Here is a 19,164-nt window from a genome sequence, read left to right on the forward strand (position 1 = left end):
AAACTAACTTAACCGCGCTAAAACATCACTGCTGCGCACAGAAGCTCGCTGTCCTCCATGCATCCATCTGCTGACCATCAGTGGAGGAAAACGCCGTCCTACCCCCCTCCCTGCTCCAGTGCCCCTCTACTGCCATCTACAGGCCGCTTTGGGAAACAGAGAGGGCTGGAGGGAAGGCGACGGCGTCCCCAGAGAGATTCCATCATTTCCTCCCTGAGCTCAGCTATCGCGTTCCCGGTGCTGTCATGCAAACGAACGTGAACACCCGGCTGGTCCTTGTGTGTGCGGGCGTGTGCGCGGCTGGATGCTGATCCTAACGAGAGCGACAGCTCCGGCGGGTGACGAGCGCAGATATGACAGGCTCATCAGAAATCCAGCTTCAGTCAGCAGCAGCACCGCGGCCCCCAAACCCCCCACTCCACTCAGATGCCAATAATTACTCATCAAATTAGACATCTACACACTCTCTCCTCTCCTCTCCGTCCTTTTGTTCTTTTGCTCTCTTTTCTTTCCCCTTCTGATGGCGACTCCTTATGCTGGAGTCTAGAGAGGGGGCGGAGCTTGACCTGAGCAGAAGGACACTTTTTAAACCCTCATTTTTCTAGAAAACCAAACCTTCTCCAGCTGGACTGACTGATTTGTCTCAGTTCTGAACATCTACTTTGATGGAGATCACTGCAAACAGCGTTCCAGCAGCAGGAATATGGAGCTCAATTAGTGTCGATGTTAATTCAAACCAAAATAAAACCAATTGAAAAAAATATTGGTGTTTGGAAATAAAAAAAAAAAAAAATAAAATGTCTAAAGATTTTGGCTATTCTAAAATAAACCCAATTAATTTCAAGTTTGAATTTTCTGTTTTTTTCAGTTTCTAAACTCAAAATTTCAATTTCAAAAGTTTTTTTTCAGTTTGAAATCTAAAAATTTCAGTCTCAAAAGTTTTTTTTCATTTTCAGTTCAATTGTTTTTCTTTTCTGAATGTGAAAATTTCAGTTTCAAATCTTTTTTTCCCTTTCAACACTTTTTTTGTTTTCGAATGTGAGAATTTCCGTTTCAAAACTTTTTTTCACTTTCAACTTTTTTTTATTTAGAATTTGAAAATTTCAGTTTTAAATGTTTTTTTTCCACTTTCAACTCTTTTCTTTTGGATATTTTTGAATCTGAAATTTTTAGTTACAAAACTTTTGTCCCTCTTGTGGCGCGTTGGGGCGGGGCTAACACGACGGGCCAATCAGAATGGATGAGGGTGGTAACTTCACTCCCGGTGTGTTCACTGACTCTGAGAACTGTAATAATTGTGATTAGAAAATGTCTGTTTAGTCTGTACTATCATAGTCTGAAGTTGTCCCAAGACGGGTGTAAAAATCAGAGTTTTATCGCGTGTAAACCGTGCGTCCAAAACTCTGTTCTAGTCCGTTCAAAGCGCCATCTTATCGTGTTAAATACAGCTGTAGAAAACGTCAAAAACGTCCTTAAAACGTTGTTTTAGCCCCACCCCAATGTGCCACAACAGGACCAAAAGTTTTGAAATGGAAATTTCTTAGATTGGAGAACGAAAAAGGTTTGAAAGTGAAAAAAAGGTTTGAAAGGGAAAAAAGGAGTTTTAAAACCTAAAAAAATGAACATTTGAAGCTGAAAATAATGAAGTTAATAGCAGAAAGTTTGTGACATTTCACATTTTTTTAGCCAAACATCAATATTTTTTTTAATTTGTTTTATTTGGGTTTGAAATAATATCGGCCACAATTGAGCTCCATACAGGCAGAGATGAGGATGAACACTGAGGAAGACGATGCCAGCCTAGATAAATAAAACGATCATCTGGATGAATTTACGTCCTGACTCTGCTTTTCTCTTTTACAGCTGCCCTCCAAGTCTCCATATCCTTGAAAAAAGTGGAGTTGAGTGTTGGAGAGTCCAAGTTCTTCATCTGCACAGGTATGGAGGTGTTTTCTAAATATTCTTTTAGCTGCAGATCTCTGAAGTCTCTGTTCAGGCCTCAGTGAGCCACAACAGACTGAAGGTAACGAGAACGTAGACGTGCTGAAGACATGAATAACATCAAAGTTCAAACCATGGAAAACCAGGTCAAAAGGTAAAAATGAAAAGTTTAGACAACTTTTATTAGATTATATCCATCAAAGTTAAAACATTATATCCAAAAAACTGATTTCAGAATGAAAAGTTGAGTTGAAGTCAGATTAATTCTGTTGTTTCTAGAAGAAGCTGAGAAACTTCTGAAGAAGTGAAGGTCAAAGTTCATGATTTATGTCCAGATGGAAATGCATCCAGAGGAGACTTAAGGAGACAAATCAACAAGAAATCCTGAACATTTTTGGAGAAATAGTGTGACCGAAGATGATCTTTACCTCTGGATTCAGACAAAAGCTGGATCTCTATTGAAAAGAACAAAACTGTTGATTTTGGTGGTGGTAGTGTCATGGTTGGAACCTGTTTCTCAACTAAATGAGTTAATAGCTGGTTTAGGTTTAACATCATTGTTTTTTTAACTTTATGAAGTAATATGATCAGGTTGATCAAAATCATTTACGTTTGATAAAAATGTGGAGAAATGTGGAAGAGCACAAGTATGTATACATATTTATTGGACTTAAAATTTGAGATGTCTTATTTGTAAAACTTGATCTTGTTGGTTTTATTTTATTTCCTTCTGAATGATATCAGATGATAAAACCAGTTTGGACTGTCTGACGTCTTCAAACAACACGTAAACATTCAGCGTTAAAATGCAGAGTCACGTTCAGCAAACATCTGTCACATATAGAAGTGTTGGTTTGTCTTCCATACGAGGCCTCAGGTCTTCTGAAAAATCTATTTTGGGAAAAGTGTAAAAAACATTCAGCAGCCTTTAGAGTTTTTCTTCAGAAATTGTGTTGAAAAAAAACACAATAAATTTTAATACGATTCCTCGTCAATCAATGAATTATCCTCATCAGACAGAGTCCAGCAGCATGGAAAGATAGTTTGTACCAAAATCAGCTTCACACTTTGAGCACTTAATCTTCTTTAGACTGATCAGTTAAAGACAATTTATTTGACATTTAGGAGTTTATTTTGTATCAGTTCTTCTCAGGTAGACTTTCATTTGACTGACTTGTTTTTTTCTCACCTGGTGGACTGAAAAAATTGAAAAAGTAGTTAGATTACATTGTGCTTATTTCTAACTTGTATCATTTTGACTAAATATATTTTTATGGAGAGTAAAATATTTATAAAGTTATTTAAGGTTATTTTTGTTCTGGAAAAATATTGCTGCCTTTTTTTATTCTTAATTGTGGTGCAGCGGTAGGGCGGTTCAAGTGCAGGTTCAATTCCTGCCTTGCCCGCCCAAGGTAGGAATTTACTAGCATTCACACTAGCATTATCACAGGTATTTATCTAATTCGTAATTATGTTAAAAAGTTCCATTTATAAATGTACCTTTACAGTAGTTGAGCTGTAGTTGTGGTGCTGCTAAGGTGTAGTCTTTAGTAAGGGTGTGGTTAAGATGTTGTTAGGTTGTAATTAGGCTGTAGATTAGGGTGTGGTTAGTGTAGTCAAGGTGTAGTTAGGCTATAGTGAGGCTTTGGTTAGGCTCTAGTCAGGGTAATTATTGTGTAGTTAGAGTTGGGTATAATGACGGTGTAGCTAGTTAGTAGTTTTAATGTCTTGGAACTAGATTAAATAGTGTGTAATGCTGTTAGACCCAATCCTAATTCTTCTCCCTTCCCCCACATTTAAAGGGAGAGTTTTTGAAAAAATGTGTCTCTGAATTCGGACGTCACTTCCCCTCGATGAAGCAACAATAGTCGTCGGTCAGCTAGCTTTAGCGCGGAGCTTCCAGCGCTTGGATATACACAACATCATCAGTTTGATAACTTTAATGAGGTCATGCTACAACAAAAAGTCATTACTTTCATTTAAATGTGAGTAATGACTTGGTTGACCCTCACAACGGAGGGCTTTGTATCTATCCCTCCCTTCCCCCACAAATGGAGCGGTGGGGGGGGGGGGGGGGNNTTCAACACCTTTCAAAATAAAACATTTCCCTTGAAAAAGTCTCCGGAGCGTCACAGGCGTCACATGCCACTGCAGCCACGTCTGACCCTCATTATTGACACCAACATTCATTTTATGACTTATTATTTCTGCAATCCAATATTTTTCCTTTTTCTAAAATTAGAAAAAGCGAATTGCTTCCTGTGGGCTTCATATTTCTTCCTTCTCACCTCCAGTGTGACTAATAGTCGTCACGCCGCTCTCTCATTCATTTCAATGAGGCCACAACTGTGAGGATGCAGCAGAAATATTAAATTGGATCTTCAAAGGTAAAATATGAGGCTCTGAGTCATGTTTCATCTTAATGACTAATTAAGAGTGCAGTCCTGGTAGAATATTTAATGCGGACGGCAGTTTCTCTGATTTACAGAGGAGCTGAGGCAAAGGTAGATGAAACGATAACTTCCCCCAAAGAAAATACCTTCTCCTAGCATGTGGATGCTGGAAAATGTGTATGAACCAACCCCTCCAACGGCGTCTCATGGTTTCAGCAGTATGTCAAATACCAGCTCGTTTTAATGTACTCCTGGCTCTGAAGGTGGGAGAAGGCTCTGAAATCACAGACAATATTCCAAAAACTGGGTGATTTTGCTTTATTATTTCTGCTCGTCCGGCATTCCAAACCTCGGAAACCCTTTATTAAGCAAAACACAGTGGCTGTGGTCGCCATGGCAACCCTGTCACCAGAAGCCTCCCCTCGAATGCGGGCAATCACAGCAAACAAACGTGATTCAGGAGCAGTTGTGTTCTGTTTTGAAAATGTGCAATTAGAGTTGATTCGGAAACACAAACGTCGCGACCCCGGCGCCGGTGGCGTGACAAACGAGGGGGCGGGTAAACGGGTGCTTAGGTGTGTGTTTAACCTCCCCTGTGGGTGAAGTGGCAGAAATCCAGAACAAGTATTGGCTGAAGCGGGAAACAGAGGCGGGTTGCGATGAGATCCAGCAGCTTTTGTTTTGACCGCCTTTCTGATGGAAACAGTGTGAAGGTCGCGGCGGTCGTCCCGTGGTCATCCGTGGTCGTCCCTCGGGACGGTCAGAGCGTTTCCTCCCGTCGACGAGCTCTGCAGAGTGGATGGAGATGAAAAGAGGAAGAGGGCTGATTTGGACATCCTGGCCGGTGAGACTCCCTCCTGGCAGATGTTCCTTCTCCTCGGCGCCCCGCCTCCCCCGAGATTCAAGGCTAATGACCAACACGGCTCCGGTGCCAGCCAACATTTGGAGGGTTTTGGCGTCTTTCCACCAAACTGGTTAGGACGACGCTCTTTATCAAAGTTAGAAAGAGTCTCAAAATAACTGACCCGTTGTGTCCCACTTTTCCTGGTTGTTCCCTTGAGGTTCCAGGAGAGGAACCGTTCTGTGAAGTGGAACTCCTTACAGTCTGATGACTGGAACACGGAGAGGGAGGAAATGGACTCAAATGATTTTTGTTTCTATTTGGCTTATTTCTTTTGCTAAATACTACAAGATCCTAAATGATATTTTATTATGTTTGGCTAAAATGGATGTCAGTATTTTTATTGAGTAGCAGTGGATGCAGTTTATTCTTGCCAGATTGACCCTCTGGGACAAAAACTCAATGTCCCTTATGGGTGGATGTGGGCTGTCTCCACATGTAATGTTAGATCACATGTCAAAGTCACGGCCCGGGGGCCAGATCCGGCCCTCCAGGTAATACTATACGGCCCTCCAGATCATTTTATTTTATTGTTATTAATGACCCGATGTTTTCTTGCTCTCATTTCAAACTTGTATAATTTTGATAAAATATATTTTATAGAGAGTAAAACATTAAAGTTATTTAAGGTTTAAGTTGATTTATTCTGGAATAATATTCATGACAGTTTTAAAGTTAAAAAAATTGCCATTCTGCTAGATTTTTGGAATTTTTTCTCATCTACTAAGATTTTTAGGCTATTTTGGAGTTTAGCTAATATTTCAGCTACATGCTAGCAGTTTTGGCTAACTTTTTTTTTTTTTACGTTTTTAAACATTCAGCGGATATTTTAGCTGGCTATCAACTTCAGCATTTTCAGCTATCAGCCTCAGTGTTTTCAGCTATTTCAGCATCTTCAGCAGCCAAATTCATCTTACAGCATTCACACTAGCATTATCAAAGGTAATACTATATATCTAGTTCATAATTGTGTTAAAAAGTTATGGTTTTAAAGTTTTAAAAATGTAGTTTTAGAGTGTTCCATAAATATTTATACTGTTCGGCCCACAATCTAAGGTATGTTTTGGATTTTGGCCCTTGTGTGATTGAGTTTGACACCCCTGCTGTAGAGCCATAATGTTAACGCATTTTTTCCTACGGGCGTGCTGCAGGTCACAGATGTAGTGAACATTGATACGACATGTAAGGGTGAAGTAGGTAAAATGTGTTACATATTACATCCCTTAAAACCACATTTACATCTGCAGACAAACAAACAAATGGTAAATGGCGTATACTTGTATAGCACTTTCTACCCTCCTTCGAGGGCCCAAAGCGCTTCAGTCACAGACTCATTCACACACACTGGTGGTGGCTCCGCTGCCTAATACTGGCGCCAACCTCCCACCAGAGGCAATGTGGGGTTCAGTGTCTTGCCCAAAGACACTTCGACACATGGGCGGGCAAGGTGGGAATCGAACCCGCTCACTTCTGATCAGGAGTCGACCGCCCTACCACTGCACCACGGCCGCTCCATAGCAAACAAACAAAGCAGCAGAACGTCAGAACAGCAGCTGATCTGTTGAATACCCCCCCACTGTCAGTGTTTCCTTGTGTTAAAACTAAGGCTGTCAGATTTGTCTCGTTAAAAACGCATTAATCTGACGTGTGCTTGACGCCGACAATTTTTTTGACGCATTAATCGCGGACTTTCTCATACGTGCCTTTCCATACCGCGCGCGGGCGTCCTGCCCTTTAACTCACCGGCTGCTCTCACACTAGATCACGGGCGGGTCTCCAACCACCGAGCTGCGAGCTAAAACCGAAAACGCTAGGACCTGGAGAGCTCCTGCACCCTAACCCGGCTCCGGTTCGCGTCCAGTACCGCGTCTGGTGGAACCAGCTCGCGTCCGGCGCCGCGTCCCGAGAGCTGTGGACCCCCGACGTTCCGAACAGCAAGCGCACCGGGGGACGTTTTAAATGTTCTGGAGGTTTAAGCGTGATCCAGCCCCAGCATAGCGGTCTGTCTGCCGGCATATTCATGGCGTGAACTCCGCTGGACACGTCGCTGCATCGAGCTGCAGCCAGAGAACGCGGCGGCAGTAACAGACTGTCAAACTATCCACAGTGTATCCCGCTTTTCTCAGTCTTTAATGTTTTAAAAAACAAAAGTTAATTGGAAATGATAAATCTCTATTTCATTTATTACTGTAGTTCAGCAGAGGAGGAAAAGATTTGGTCCTGACAAAAAATGAACATGAAAGTTTTATGGAAATGTTATTTTTTATGTTTTTTATTTTATTTTACTGAACTTTGATTGAAGTTTTGAATTTAAAATGCCCTTCACTTGCACTTGGGCTTTTGTTAGGCATTTTATGTTACAGCCTTTTATTGTTAAGAAGGTTTATCTCAATACAATGTTACAAAATAAAGTATTTCTGATGAAAACTATTAATTTTGTCATTATTGTTTTCATAATTAATGTAGAACTGCTAAATTCCACGAAGCACACATTTTTTTTCCTTAAAAAAAGGCCAAATGTAAATTTGCGATTAATCGCGAGTTAACTCTGGACAATGCGATTAATCGCGATTAAGAATTTTAATCGCCTGACAGCTCTAGTTAAAACACAAGTTCTGAACACTAAACCTATGGTGAAGTACAGCCATGACAAAGTCAGGTTTTGCTGTGGTTAAGAAGAGATTTACAGTGGGCGGGGCATCAGCCAAAGCTGCAGGAGGAGGGTGGGGGTAAGAAGTTGGGTTTGAGCTCACCAACATACATTAAACCTAAAGGGTAAAGGTATGAATGATTAAAGGGAGCTGGTCTTAATCCAACGTTCCTCTCCCAAACTGAGATGACAGTTGTGCTTTTCTCCCACGATTCAACCTCTGAAAAGCCAAGGTGACTCTTTCTTCCTGAGAAATGTTCATAAAGCCGGAGCTTATGCAGATTTTAAAAGCAGCCTTTCACGCAGATCTGGAAGCACAAAGAGAGGCTGGCTTGAGCGTGAAAAGCAGGCCAGCTCGCAGCGCACCGCTGTCTCCTCCGATCATCTGCGCACCACGCCGCCTGTCACCGCGCTAGCTGCGCTAGCTCCCGCCGCCGACAGCCGGAGCTGTCAGCCCAGCCACAATGCATCGAGGAGATAACATTGTGACGCTGGTGCGTAGGGGAGACGCCTGAAGGCCTCTTATCAACGCCGTGCCCACGTGAACCGCAGAGCTGCGGCGTCTTCTGAAAGCGACCAGATGATCAGAAGGCGCCGCTGTCCAACAGCCTGTGCTGCTATTCATCTGAGAAGCCGTCGTCTCATGGCTCCACCTCCTGCTGCAGGGCTCTGCTGCTGAGGTTAAAAGCTTTGCTCAAGGGCACGCTTTTTCAAGTTAGGAGCAACAAAGAGACTGTTAAAGCTTCCCGCCTTTTCATGCCTCTGGTTACTGCTGTTTTCCCTAATTTGACTTTTGCGCTGCAGAGGTGTCCTCTGGTGGGGTCTCTAGGCAACCGGACAAGCCCCCGATTCCCGGTTCCCTTTGTTTAAGGCTGCAGCTGATGAAGGACACTCTCTGCAGTCACTGCGTATGCGCAGACAGCAGTTGCCTGCTGCTTCCAGATGCTTCCATCGTCCCCCACAATCTGGAGGGCCGGATAGAATTAGCTGGAGGGCCGGATCCGGCCCCCGAGCCTTGATCTTGACACACGTGCCTTAGGAAGTGGTGAGCCGCAGACACAGCCGCACTTGGGAACCATTGGGTGAATTAACCCTCCAATCCAACCCTTTTAGGCTGAGTGTCAAACAGCAAGGCCCTGGGCCCTACTCTAGAGTCTTATGTGTGACTTTGACTGGATTTGAACTTTCCAGTCTCAGGGGGGACACTCTACCACGAGGCCACTGAGATGTTTGTGAATTTGTATCTTCAAACTAATGACTAATGACTTATGACTGTCCTGTATTTCTACAAAAAGTAATAAATCTGAAGATGAATAAAGATTCATCTGTAGTTGAACCACTTTCCTGTTAAACCATCCAACTCTTTCCAACTCACTTCAGTTTTATTTTTGTTTATTTACTATTATGTTTGTTTTCTTTTTAGTTGTTAAGACTCTGTCTTTCAAAATGAGAGCAAAAACAGGACAGAAACAGCTGATAGATGTTGACAGAGTGTCAGTTTGGAGCTGAAGATTCCCTTTCAAAATAAAAGACTCCAGTTTGGTAGCATGAACAGAAGATCAGGTTCCTTCAAACTTCTGTTCTGCTTTTGTCCAGACATGACTAAAGTGATGAAACAGTTCTTAATACATGAATATTGTTCATATTGTTTGTCAACAAAAATAATGAACCAAATCTAAAAAACAAAGGAATATTTGACGTTGAAAGAGAATTGTTATTGTTGCTGAATCACAATCTTAGCTTTTAAACAGATTTGTGATGATAAACTGTGTGATTCCATGAAGCTGTATTTTATTTTGAAGGTGCAGTACTTCCTGGTTGAGGTGAAAGTGCGTTTGTTTGTGTTCCAGCCATCGGGGAGCCGGTGAGGCTGGAGTGGTTCAACCCCCAGGGCGAGCGCATCGTGGCGTCCAAGCGCATGATGCTCCACACCGAGTCGTCCCGCTCCAAGCTGGTCATCTACAACGCCATCATCGAGGACGCCGGCATCTACCGCTGCCAGGCCACCGAGGCCGGCGGACACACGGCGGAGGCCTCGGTGGTGCTGGAAATTTACCGTAAGCTTTTCCCCCAAAAAATCTCCCTCCTGCCCACAGACTGAGGAGAACCGAACATGAAGGGAAGGAAGTCATACCTGCTGCTGGTTCTGACAGTCCTTGAGCAAGGCACTCGGTTTACCTCCCAGCAGCTCCATCCTGCAACGAGGGACACCAGAAAAATGATTTTTAAATGTTTTCATTCATCTATTTCCATATAAAAACATTTTGAAGATGTTAGAAAACATCATTAAAAAGTATTTTTAATAAAAAGCCTTTAGGTGCTTTGAGGATCAGTAATATTTAGTCTGCCTCAGATTTGATTTAGAACCAGACACAATCAGTGTGAACAATCTAAAACATTTGGCTCCAACTTTTAGGAAACAACTGAACTCCCAGAGTTCTAGTTTACCAGATTTTACACCAAACTACTCCAGTTGGATCTCAAATGTGGGGATTTACAAACACATACACAACACACAGACACACAAACACAACATACACACACTCTGATGAAGCACACACAAAAGTACACGCATTCACATAAAGACACAAACACACAGATATAGTAGACACACATACAGACAGACATACAGATACACAAAGACATTTAGAGACAAAACTTAAACAGACACACAAACATAGACACAAACTCACAGACACATATAGTACATAGAGACACAAACAGATAGAGACACACACACGAACAGAAACACCCCTACACACCTACTCACAGAAAAACACACTTACAAACACACACATAGACACTCCCAGAGACACAAACAGACACACCCCCGCATAGAGATACACACTCACAGACAGACACACAATGACAGGAAGTCTTGCGTGCTGCAGCTTCTTCTCCTCCTCCCACCGTCCAGCCTTAGACAGACTCATCTCGGCCTCAGTTACATCTGCCCCCCCTCCATTCATCGCACACATAACCAGCTTTCTTAAACCATTGTTTCCATGACGACACCTGCCGCTCACTCCAGGTCTGCAGTGTGGGTTACATGAGCAGCATGAAGATGGAAGACAGACGTGCAGCCAGCCAGTCAGTCAGATTCTGTTCAGTCGGAACAAAGACATGTTTGCTGAAACAGGAACGTGTATTCTTTGTTTTGTTACATTTCATTTAAATTTTTTAAAGTTGAGTCAGTGCATCGCTCAGATTCTGCATTAGCATTTAGCACATTAGAGCTTGCTGACTTTACAGCTGTTCCATCTGTCGGAAACACGACTGACTTCACAACCACATCCAGGAGTTCAGCTCTCCAGGACTCAAGAGTTTCTGGATCTACTCTATGCAGGTTTCCTAAATGTTGATTAGGGACTTCTAAGGTCACAACGAGCATGTCACAGTCGCAGTGAGAAAGCTGCAGTAAAACCACTGGATCAACTTGGATTTCCCATGAGTCTCGGGTTCACAGGAACACATTTGTTGGCTTCAGCCAATACAAAATGGAGGTCTTCTTGGTTGGTTTTATGACACAACGTCCCCATTCCAGACTTAACACAAACATCACGACAGCCTGAGGCTGAGATTCTCCAACATGATCACACTGTGGATGTCTCAGAGCTGCAATCGCACAGAAAAAACGGCCCAACTTTTCATTAAGACCAGATTTGTAGAGGATCATAGCCCATTACATCCACGCATGGCGCTCCGGTCGTCCTCGCTATTGTGCCGGAGAGAGACGCCTGGAGATTGGTTCATGTGAGACGCAGAGCGTTAGTGTGCATCCGCGGCACCAACTGTGGCGCCGACTCTGTTCTCAATTTGCTGGTGTCAAGTGTGCAGCAGAGTGTTACCCCAGAGACCACATTTCCCCCAGCGGCTCTCTGGTGGAGAGCGACCGCAGGAGCGGGAAACGGAGACGAACCAAACAAACAGCAGACAGCAGGAGTATTACAAGCTCGGAGAGGGGGAGTTTCAGAACACAAGCAATCCTTTGAATCAGGGGTCCTCAAAGTTTTTCTTGAGAGGGCCACATCACTGCTGTCTTCTCTGATGTGGGGACACGGTCGGTGTGGAGGCCAACAGAAAGTGTACTAACACAGCTGAAATGTAAACACTTCTTTCCAGAAAGCCAAACATAGCAAACTTTTAGATTATTTCATTTCTGTAATAAAATAATACCAAGACATTTTAAAAACTAGATATATAGCATTACCTGTGATAAATGCTAGTGTGAATTCTGTAAGCTGAATGTGGCCACTGACGATGTTAGTGACGATAGCTGAAGATGCTAATGACAATAGCTGACGATGCTAGTGACAATAGCTGAAGATGCTAATGACAATAGCTGAAGATGCTAGTGACAATAGCTGAAGATGCTAATGACAATAGCTGAAGATGCTAATGACAATAGCTGAAGATGCTAATGACAATAGCTGAAGATGCTAGTGGCAATAGCTGAAGATGCTAGTAGCAATGGCTGAAGATGCTAATGACAATAGCTGAAGATGCTAGTAGCAATAGCTGAAGATGCTAGTGACAATAGCTGAAGATGCAGAAACTGATAAATAAAAAGCCTGAGGCTAAAAACTGAAAATGTTGAAGTTGACAGCTGATAGCTAGCTAAAATATCAGAGAAAAGCCAAATTAGCAAAAATAATAAAATTGCAAAATGTCTAATTTAATCAAAACAGCTAGCATAAGGTTAAAGTATTAGCTAAACTTCAAATTAGCCCGAAAAAAGCTGAAGAAAGCCTAAATTAGCCAAAACAGCTAGTATGTAGATGAAAAGTAAGCTAAATGCCAAATTAGTCTAAAAAAATTGTAAAATGTGTAATTTAGCCAAAACAGCTAGGATAAAGCTGAAATATTAGCTAAGTTCCAAATTACCTAAAAAACTGAAAAAATCCCAAATTAGCCAAAAGAGAAAATTTAAGCTTAAAGCGCAAATAATCTAAAAAAAAAAAAAAAAAAAACTGGTAAACAGCTGGTATGTAGCTGAAATATAAGCTAAATGCCACATTACCCTAAAAATCTTTTAAAATATCTAATTTAGCCAAAACAGCTAGCATAAGGTTACAATATTAGCTAAGCCCCAAATTAGCCTAAAACAGCTGAAAAAAGTCTCACTTAGCCAAAACAGCTAGTATGTAGCTGAAATATAAGCAAAATATCACATTAGTCAAAATAGCTAGCATACAGCTGAAATATTAGCTAAGCTCCAAATTAGCCTAAAAACTGAAAGAAATCCTAAATTAGCCAAATCAGTTAACATGTAGCTGAAATATTAGCAAAACCCCAAATCAGCCTAAAAACAAAAACAAAAAAGCCTGCATTAGCCAAAACAGCTAGCATAAAGCTAAAATATTAGCTAAGCTTCAAATTAGCCTAAAAACTGAAAAAAGCCTAAATTAGACAAAGCAGCTTCTATTTAGCTGAAATATTTGTTGAATGCCAAATTAGCCTAAAAACTGGTAAAATGTCTAATTTAGCTGAAACAGCTAGCATGAAGCTTAAATATCGCTAAGTTATAAATTAGCCAAAAAGACCAAAAAAAAAAAAATCCTAAATCAGCCAAAACAGCAACATGCAGCTAAAATATTAGCTTATCTTCAAATCAGCCTAAAAAAACTGAAAAAATCCTAAATTAGACAAAACAGCTTCCATGTGGCTGAAATGTAAGGTAAATGCCACAATTAGCCTAAACAACTGGTAAAACTTCTAATTTAGCCAAAACAACTAGCATAAAGCTAAAATATTAGCTAAGCTCCAAATTAGCCTAAAAAAACTGAACAAAATCTTAAATTAGCCAAAAGAGCTAACGTGTAGCTAAAATATTAGTTAAGCTCCAAAATCGCATATGTAACTGCCAAAACAGTTGAAAAAACTAGCATAAACAGTTGAATATTTTAATAGCTGAAAGAGTTGACAAGCTCAGCGTCCACAAAAACGAACTGAAGAAAAATAGTAATAATAAGCAAATCAAGAAAAAGTGAAAAAAACAATAAATGTTCTATTCTCTCCATCATAGTTCAGAATTCAGAAGGGTTTGAATAAAAAGTCATGTTCTATGTAGGTCTAGATCGGGTTTCTGGGGGCGGGGCCAAATGTGGAGGCGGGCCGTCGTTTGGGGACCCCTGCTTTTAAAAAACAGTGAAGCCACAGAGAGATGCAGTAATGCTGACCCAGCGATGCTGGCTCGACTCCAGCAGACGGCGGAACGCCTGTTTGGGTTTGATGTTGAAGGCGGTCACAGAGGGGCTGGTACTGGGACGCTGATGTGAGCCAGAACAGAGGGAGATGGCGTGCTGGCTCTTCAGGAGTCCTCTCTGAAACCAGCGTCCAACGTGAAGCATTTATCCACCAAAATAAAAACACGCTCGTCATGTGAAGTCGCTCGGCGTGAGACCAGCGACTGAATCAAAGGCTTCCTGTGATTTCCTCTAATTTAGCAGGCAAAGGCGGCCCATTTATTCTGGGTTTTTAGTTCCTGAGCTCATAAATCAGACAGGTTCACTCCTGCACTGCAGCCTCTAAATTAGCCCGGGTTTGTGTGAGTTTCTGAGTTCATTTACCCATAGTTCCTTGTTTTTGCCCCTATCTCAAAAGACTTGTATCATAAAATGCTTGGGAAACAAAGAAACTATCAACTAAATATTTACTTTTTGAAATAAAAGGTCATAAATTCTACAAAAGCAGTTTGGTTTTGCTGCATATTCATGATGATAAACACTTAGAGAATATTTAGAATGATGGTGAAGCTGCAGTCTTAAAGTATGAATAATGAGTGAAGTTAGAAAAACAATAGTCTGCAGAGCTCCTAATTATGCTGCTGTGTTCATGTTGTGCATATATCTACAGTATAAGTATGTATATGTATGTGTAAATGTACAGATATGCGTACGTATTTATATTTGAGATGAATGCGTATTTGTTATCCCTAGAAATCATGAGGGTTCTGCAATGTCGATTAAGGTGCACGATTAAGGTGGTTAGCTGCATAAAGACACCGGTCCACTCCAACCAATCAGGAAGACTTTAGCTAACACGGCCTAAACCAGGAGTCTGCAACCTTTAGCACTAAAAGAGCCATTTCCTCCAGTTTCTTACAAACGAAAACCCCGCCAGAGCTGCTACGTCCAATTTTGTCATTTAGAAAAATAAACTTTATTTATGTGTGTGTGTGGGGGGGGGGGGTGTCAATAATTTCTATGACATCACTTTTGACAGCAGCACCTACAAGCTCCTTTCAAAATAAAATACATCCTCCTGCAGATAAGATCTGGCTGCAGTAGATTTACAATCTCACTTGAGGAATTTGGCCTCTGAACAGCAACATAAAATAAGACTATGAGTTTAAAAGTATTCCAATAATAAACCATCTGACAACGACTCTGCGTAGTTATCTGACGTGGGGATTTTGGAGGAATAGTAAAGCTGATTTGTAATGTCAGCAGTGGTTAAGGATAAAAAAAAGATCATTTTCACTGTGAAAGATCACCTTGGGGTAAAAACGTGAAGGTAAATGACTTGACCAATAGACCAATATTTATTGAAATTGTTATCATTTTTCCTCACAGACAGGGAGGGATTTTTTTTTTTTTTTGCCAGGGAGGGATAAAAGAGCCACATGTTTGACCTGTGGAATCACAAAGACTTCCCATATATTAACAATGATTTTCTCAGGTTCTCCAATACGTATTTGCCTCACGGTATTTATGTTTATTTATTTCAATTCAATATATGTTATATGTCTTTGGTGCTGCAGCTCTAATGTCATTTACCTTTTAATAACATTGACAATTATGGCTTTAATTTATTTTATCTGCAATATAAATGTCAATTAAATGATTGTATTAATGAACTATTAACTATCTGTATCATAGTGATATGGTAACACCTCGAATCTCCTTTAAATGTGGTAAGATAAAGTCAATATCTCTAGATCTTTAAATAATGTCAACCCTTTGGGGAATTTTTCTTGTTAATCTCTAAATTATCTCCAAACAATTGAAACTTTAAATCATAAATAATCTGTCTCCATTTGTCAAATACATAAATCTGATCAGGAGTTCCAGTTTTCACTGACTGGTGCTAAATACAGCAACACATCACATTTAGCTCCATTCCTTTCAGTGACAGACTTGGATCTTTACTCTGGCTGCTTGATAATCATCAGAAACATCGTAAATATCATTTCTTTGGAGTAGACAACAGACGAGCCAAACCGTCACTGCAGACGCCAAAATGTTGTAGGACGTTTTTCTGGTTGATTCCATCATGAAGGCGTGAATTCACAAACAGGAGGCTCGATGGAACGTCCTCACACATCCACTGAGGTCCACATGCTGGTTAACAGCCAGGTGACGCGTTCCTGTGATGGTTTCATGTTCTGCAGAGTGTTAGCAGCCAGTGTGAGGCTGCAGAAGCTACAAACTCTGCAGAATGATCAACACAAAGGCTGCTCCAACGGGGGACAAATACACAGCAGATTGTGTACTTCTGTGTTCTTTGTGTTGTTTTTGATGTACATCACAACTGTAGCAAGCGCATAAACACACACGAGTGTGTCGTCTTTGTTCTTTGGACGTTTTGTTGTTTTTCAGTCTGCAAACTGCCTTCAAGATCCTCTAAAACACGTGTTAAAGTCAAGGCCCGGGGGCCGGATCCGGATCCTTATTTTATTGTTATTAATGACCCGATGTTATCTTGTACTCATTTCTAATTTGTATAATTTTGACTAAATATATTTTTATGGAGAGTAAAATATTGAAAGTTATTTAAGGTTTAAGTTGATTTATTCTGGAATAATATTCCTGCCTTTTTATTATTCATAATTATGTTAAAAAGTTACAGTTTTAAAGTTTTAAAAAGTGTCATTCTGCTAGCTTTTTGGACTATTTTGGCGTTATTATTAAGATTTTTTAGGCTATTTTGGAGTTAAGCTAATATTTCAGCTACATGCTAGCTGTTTTGGCTAACCTTTTTTTTGTGGTCTTTTAGGCTAATTTGGCATTTAGCTAATATTTTAGCTGGCTATCAGCTTCAGCGGCCAAACTCAGCTTACAGCATTCACACTAGAATTATTGCAGGCAATGCTATTTCTGTCGTTCATAAGTATGTTAAATAGTTACAATTATAAAAAAAATGATTTAATAGTGTTCAATAAATGTTTATCCTGTTCATCCCCCGACCTAAGGTGTGTTTTGGATTTTGGCCCATGGTATGATTGAGTTCGTCACCCCTATTCCAAAAGATGCTATCCAGAGAGAAAATAGAAAATAAAGATGTCTTGCTTCAGCCTTAACATCTTTCTGGTTTACAGTAGAAGCTCAGCGGTTTCCTCTTTGATCTCCAAATGCCCACAAACTCCCTGACGGAGACGCAAAGGAGTGAAAAGCGTCTAAACCTCCCTTCTGTTGGATTCACAGAGAGGCTGACTTTCCGGGACGTCGAGTCCCCGCAGGAGTTCCGGCACGGTGAAACGGCGGAGGTGGTGTGTGATGTCATCAGCTCCCCTGTCCCCGTGGTGGTGTGGTACCGCCAGGACCGGGAAATCACAGAGCAGTACCACAGTAAGTGAAGGAGCTGATAAAGAGATGCTCGATGAAGGAACTGTGCTATGGTTGGTAGTGAGAGCTCCACCTTTTACCCAGCATTCATCTGTGAGAGCCTGTGATCTGCGGCGCCGCACTGGGCTGCTAACAGCAGATCACATAAACTCCAAAGTCAACAAACTTTGCAGTGGGAAGTTGCTGGCTGTCGCCTCCAGCTCTTATTCTGAAACATCAGTGCTCCTCTTGTCACTTTCAGGAATACTTTATGGATGAAACAGGCACCTTCTTCTTACTTAGATTCAGAAAAAGTCAACTCAAATGTGCAGCTTTGACCCTTTAACACCAGAGCTGTTTCCAGCGACGGCAAAATAACACTTTTGATCTTTGAACTTCCATAACTAAGCTACTGTTTAGACTGTAATGTAAATTCAAGAGACTTTGATGCAGATAAATCATGTTTGCACTGATATGTACTCCTGTATGTAGTAAAGTGTTAGTATTGGGTTTCATTATGACTCAAAACCACTATTTCTTTCCATTACAGTACTTTACATTAGTAAACAGTTTGCATGACGTACATTGAAGTGTTACATAATGGGAGAAAGCCACTTTTGTCTGATTACTTTACATCATGTTATTTTACAGTAATTCACGTAGTACTTAATGTTTGTAAAGTGTAAAGTGTTGCATAACTGCTCAAAGCTACTTTCCCCGCCTAATATTACAGTACTCTACTTTACATTACTTTACATTGTGTTACTTCCTGTTTATTACTCTACATTGTGTTACATGGCTTTAGGTAACATTACTTTCTGTTGGGTTGTTTCATGTTGTGTTACATTTGCATTGTGTTCCATCACATTACATTAAGTTACCTTACCTTATGTTATACCATGGTCTGGGTGAATACTCGATTCTGATTGGCTGCTGGGTGTGCATTAAAAAGTGATAATGCACAGTAATAACGCACACCTAAAAAAGAAGTTCCGGTCACACAGACCAAACGTTCGATATCACTTGCGCAGGCTTCCTTAAAACACATTTTCCTACATCGTCTGGACAAAACAAGCAGTAATGGATGAACTTTCTCTCTGAACTGATGCTTTATTCAACTTATTGTAGCGACCAGCATTTATATTCCTCTCCTTTCGTAAGGTAAATTAATATTGACAAATTAGTTATTCTCCTTCTAATAAAACAGCACTCGACATGAAAGGTGTAGTCTTCTGTTTCACCACAAGAGGGAGTTTCTCATTTTAGAGCTGCTCAGAAGAGCGAACCTGCCGTGAAATGAAACACAGACAGAAGCTGAATATGTTCTAGCTGCTCACTGAAGGATTAACGTCAGAAAAAGAAGAAAAATATCCTAATTTGTCCGGGTCTTTCTTTCAAAACAGCGACACTTTACCGCTGCAGCTGAGGTCTGTAACGGCTTCAGGCTTCATGCCATGTTCCATATCACCGTGACAACAAACCGCATCACGGATCAAATAGTCCGCTTTTTTGTGAAAAAATGAGCTAAACCAAAGAAATAACAAGAATAAAGTACTAAATATTGATTAAATGTTTATTTATTTTGTAAATGACCATGGTATAAGCGGGATAATACCCGACGAAGCGTGCGTTATGAGAAATTAACAGCACTTCACGGAGGCAACCGTCCTCCGCTTCGCGTCGGACGGTTTAGGCCTCCGCGTCGTGCGTTAATTTCTCATAACGCACACTTCG

The 19,164-nt window shown here is 40.9% G+C and overlaps 1 protein-coding gene and 1 long non-coding RNA gene across 4 annotated transcripts in view; one reads left to right on the forward strand and one right to left on the reverse strand.

The window, feature by feature from the left end:
• LOC112160166 overlaps window positions 1-11,325 on the reverse strand; it is a 16,040-nt gene extending 4,715 nt beyond the window's left edge. The window contains exons 1-2 of the long non-coding RNA XR_002921621.2: window positions 10,738-11,325; window positions 10,020-10,080 (exon numbers count right to left, since the gene is read on the reverse strand). This is a non-coding gene — a long non-coding RNA (uncharacterized LOC112160166). The remainder of the gene's footprint in view (window positions 1-10,019; window positions 10,081-10,737) is intronic.
• LOC112160147 (neural cell adhesion molecule 2) overlaps window positions 1-19,164 on the forward strand; it is a 615,672-nt gene that overhangs the window by 224,629 nt on the left and 371,879 nt on the right. For all 3 annotated transcript variants that reach the window (XM_024294538.2, XM_024294536.2, XM_024294537.2), the window contains exons 2-4: window positions 1,864-1,938; window positions 9,736-9,942; window positions 17,311-17,454. In XM_024294538.2, coding sequence (XP_024150306.1) covers window positions 1,864-1,938; window positions 9,736-9,942; window positions 17,311-17,454 — 426 coding nt within the window. The remainder of the gene's footprint in view (window positions 1-1,863; window positions 1,939-9,735; window positions 9,943-17,310; window positions 17,455-19,164) is intronic.

This window comes from Oryzias melastigma, linkage group LG2 (assembly GCF_002922805.2).
Source record: "Oryzias melastigma strain HK-1 linkage group LG2, ASM292280v2, whole genome shotgun sequence".
NCBI classification, from domain to species: Eukaryota; Metazoa; Chordata; class Actinopteri; order Beloniformes; family Adrianichthyidae; genus Oryzias; species Oryzias melastigma.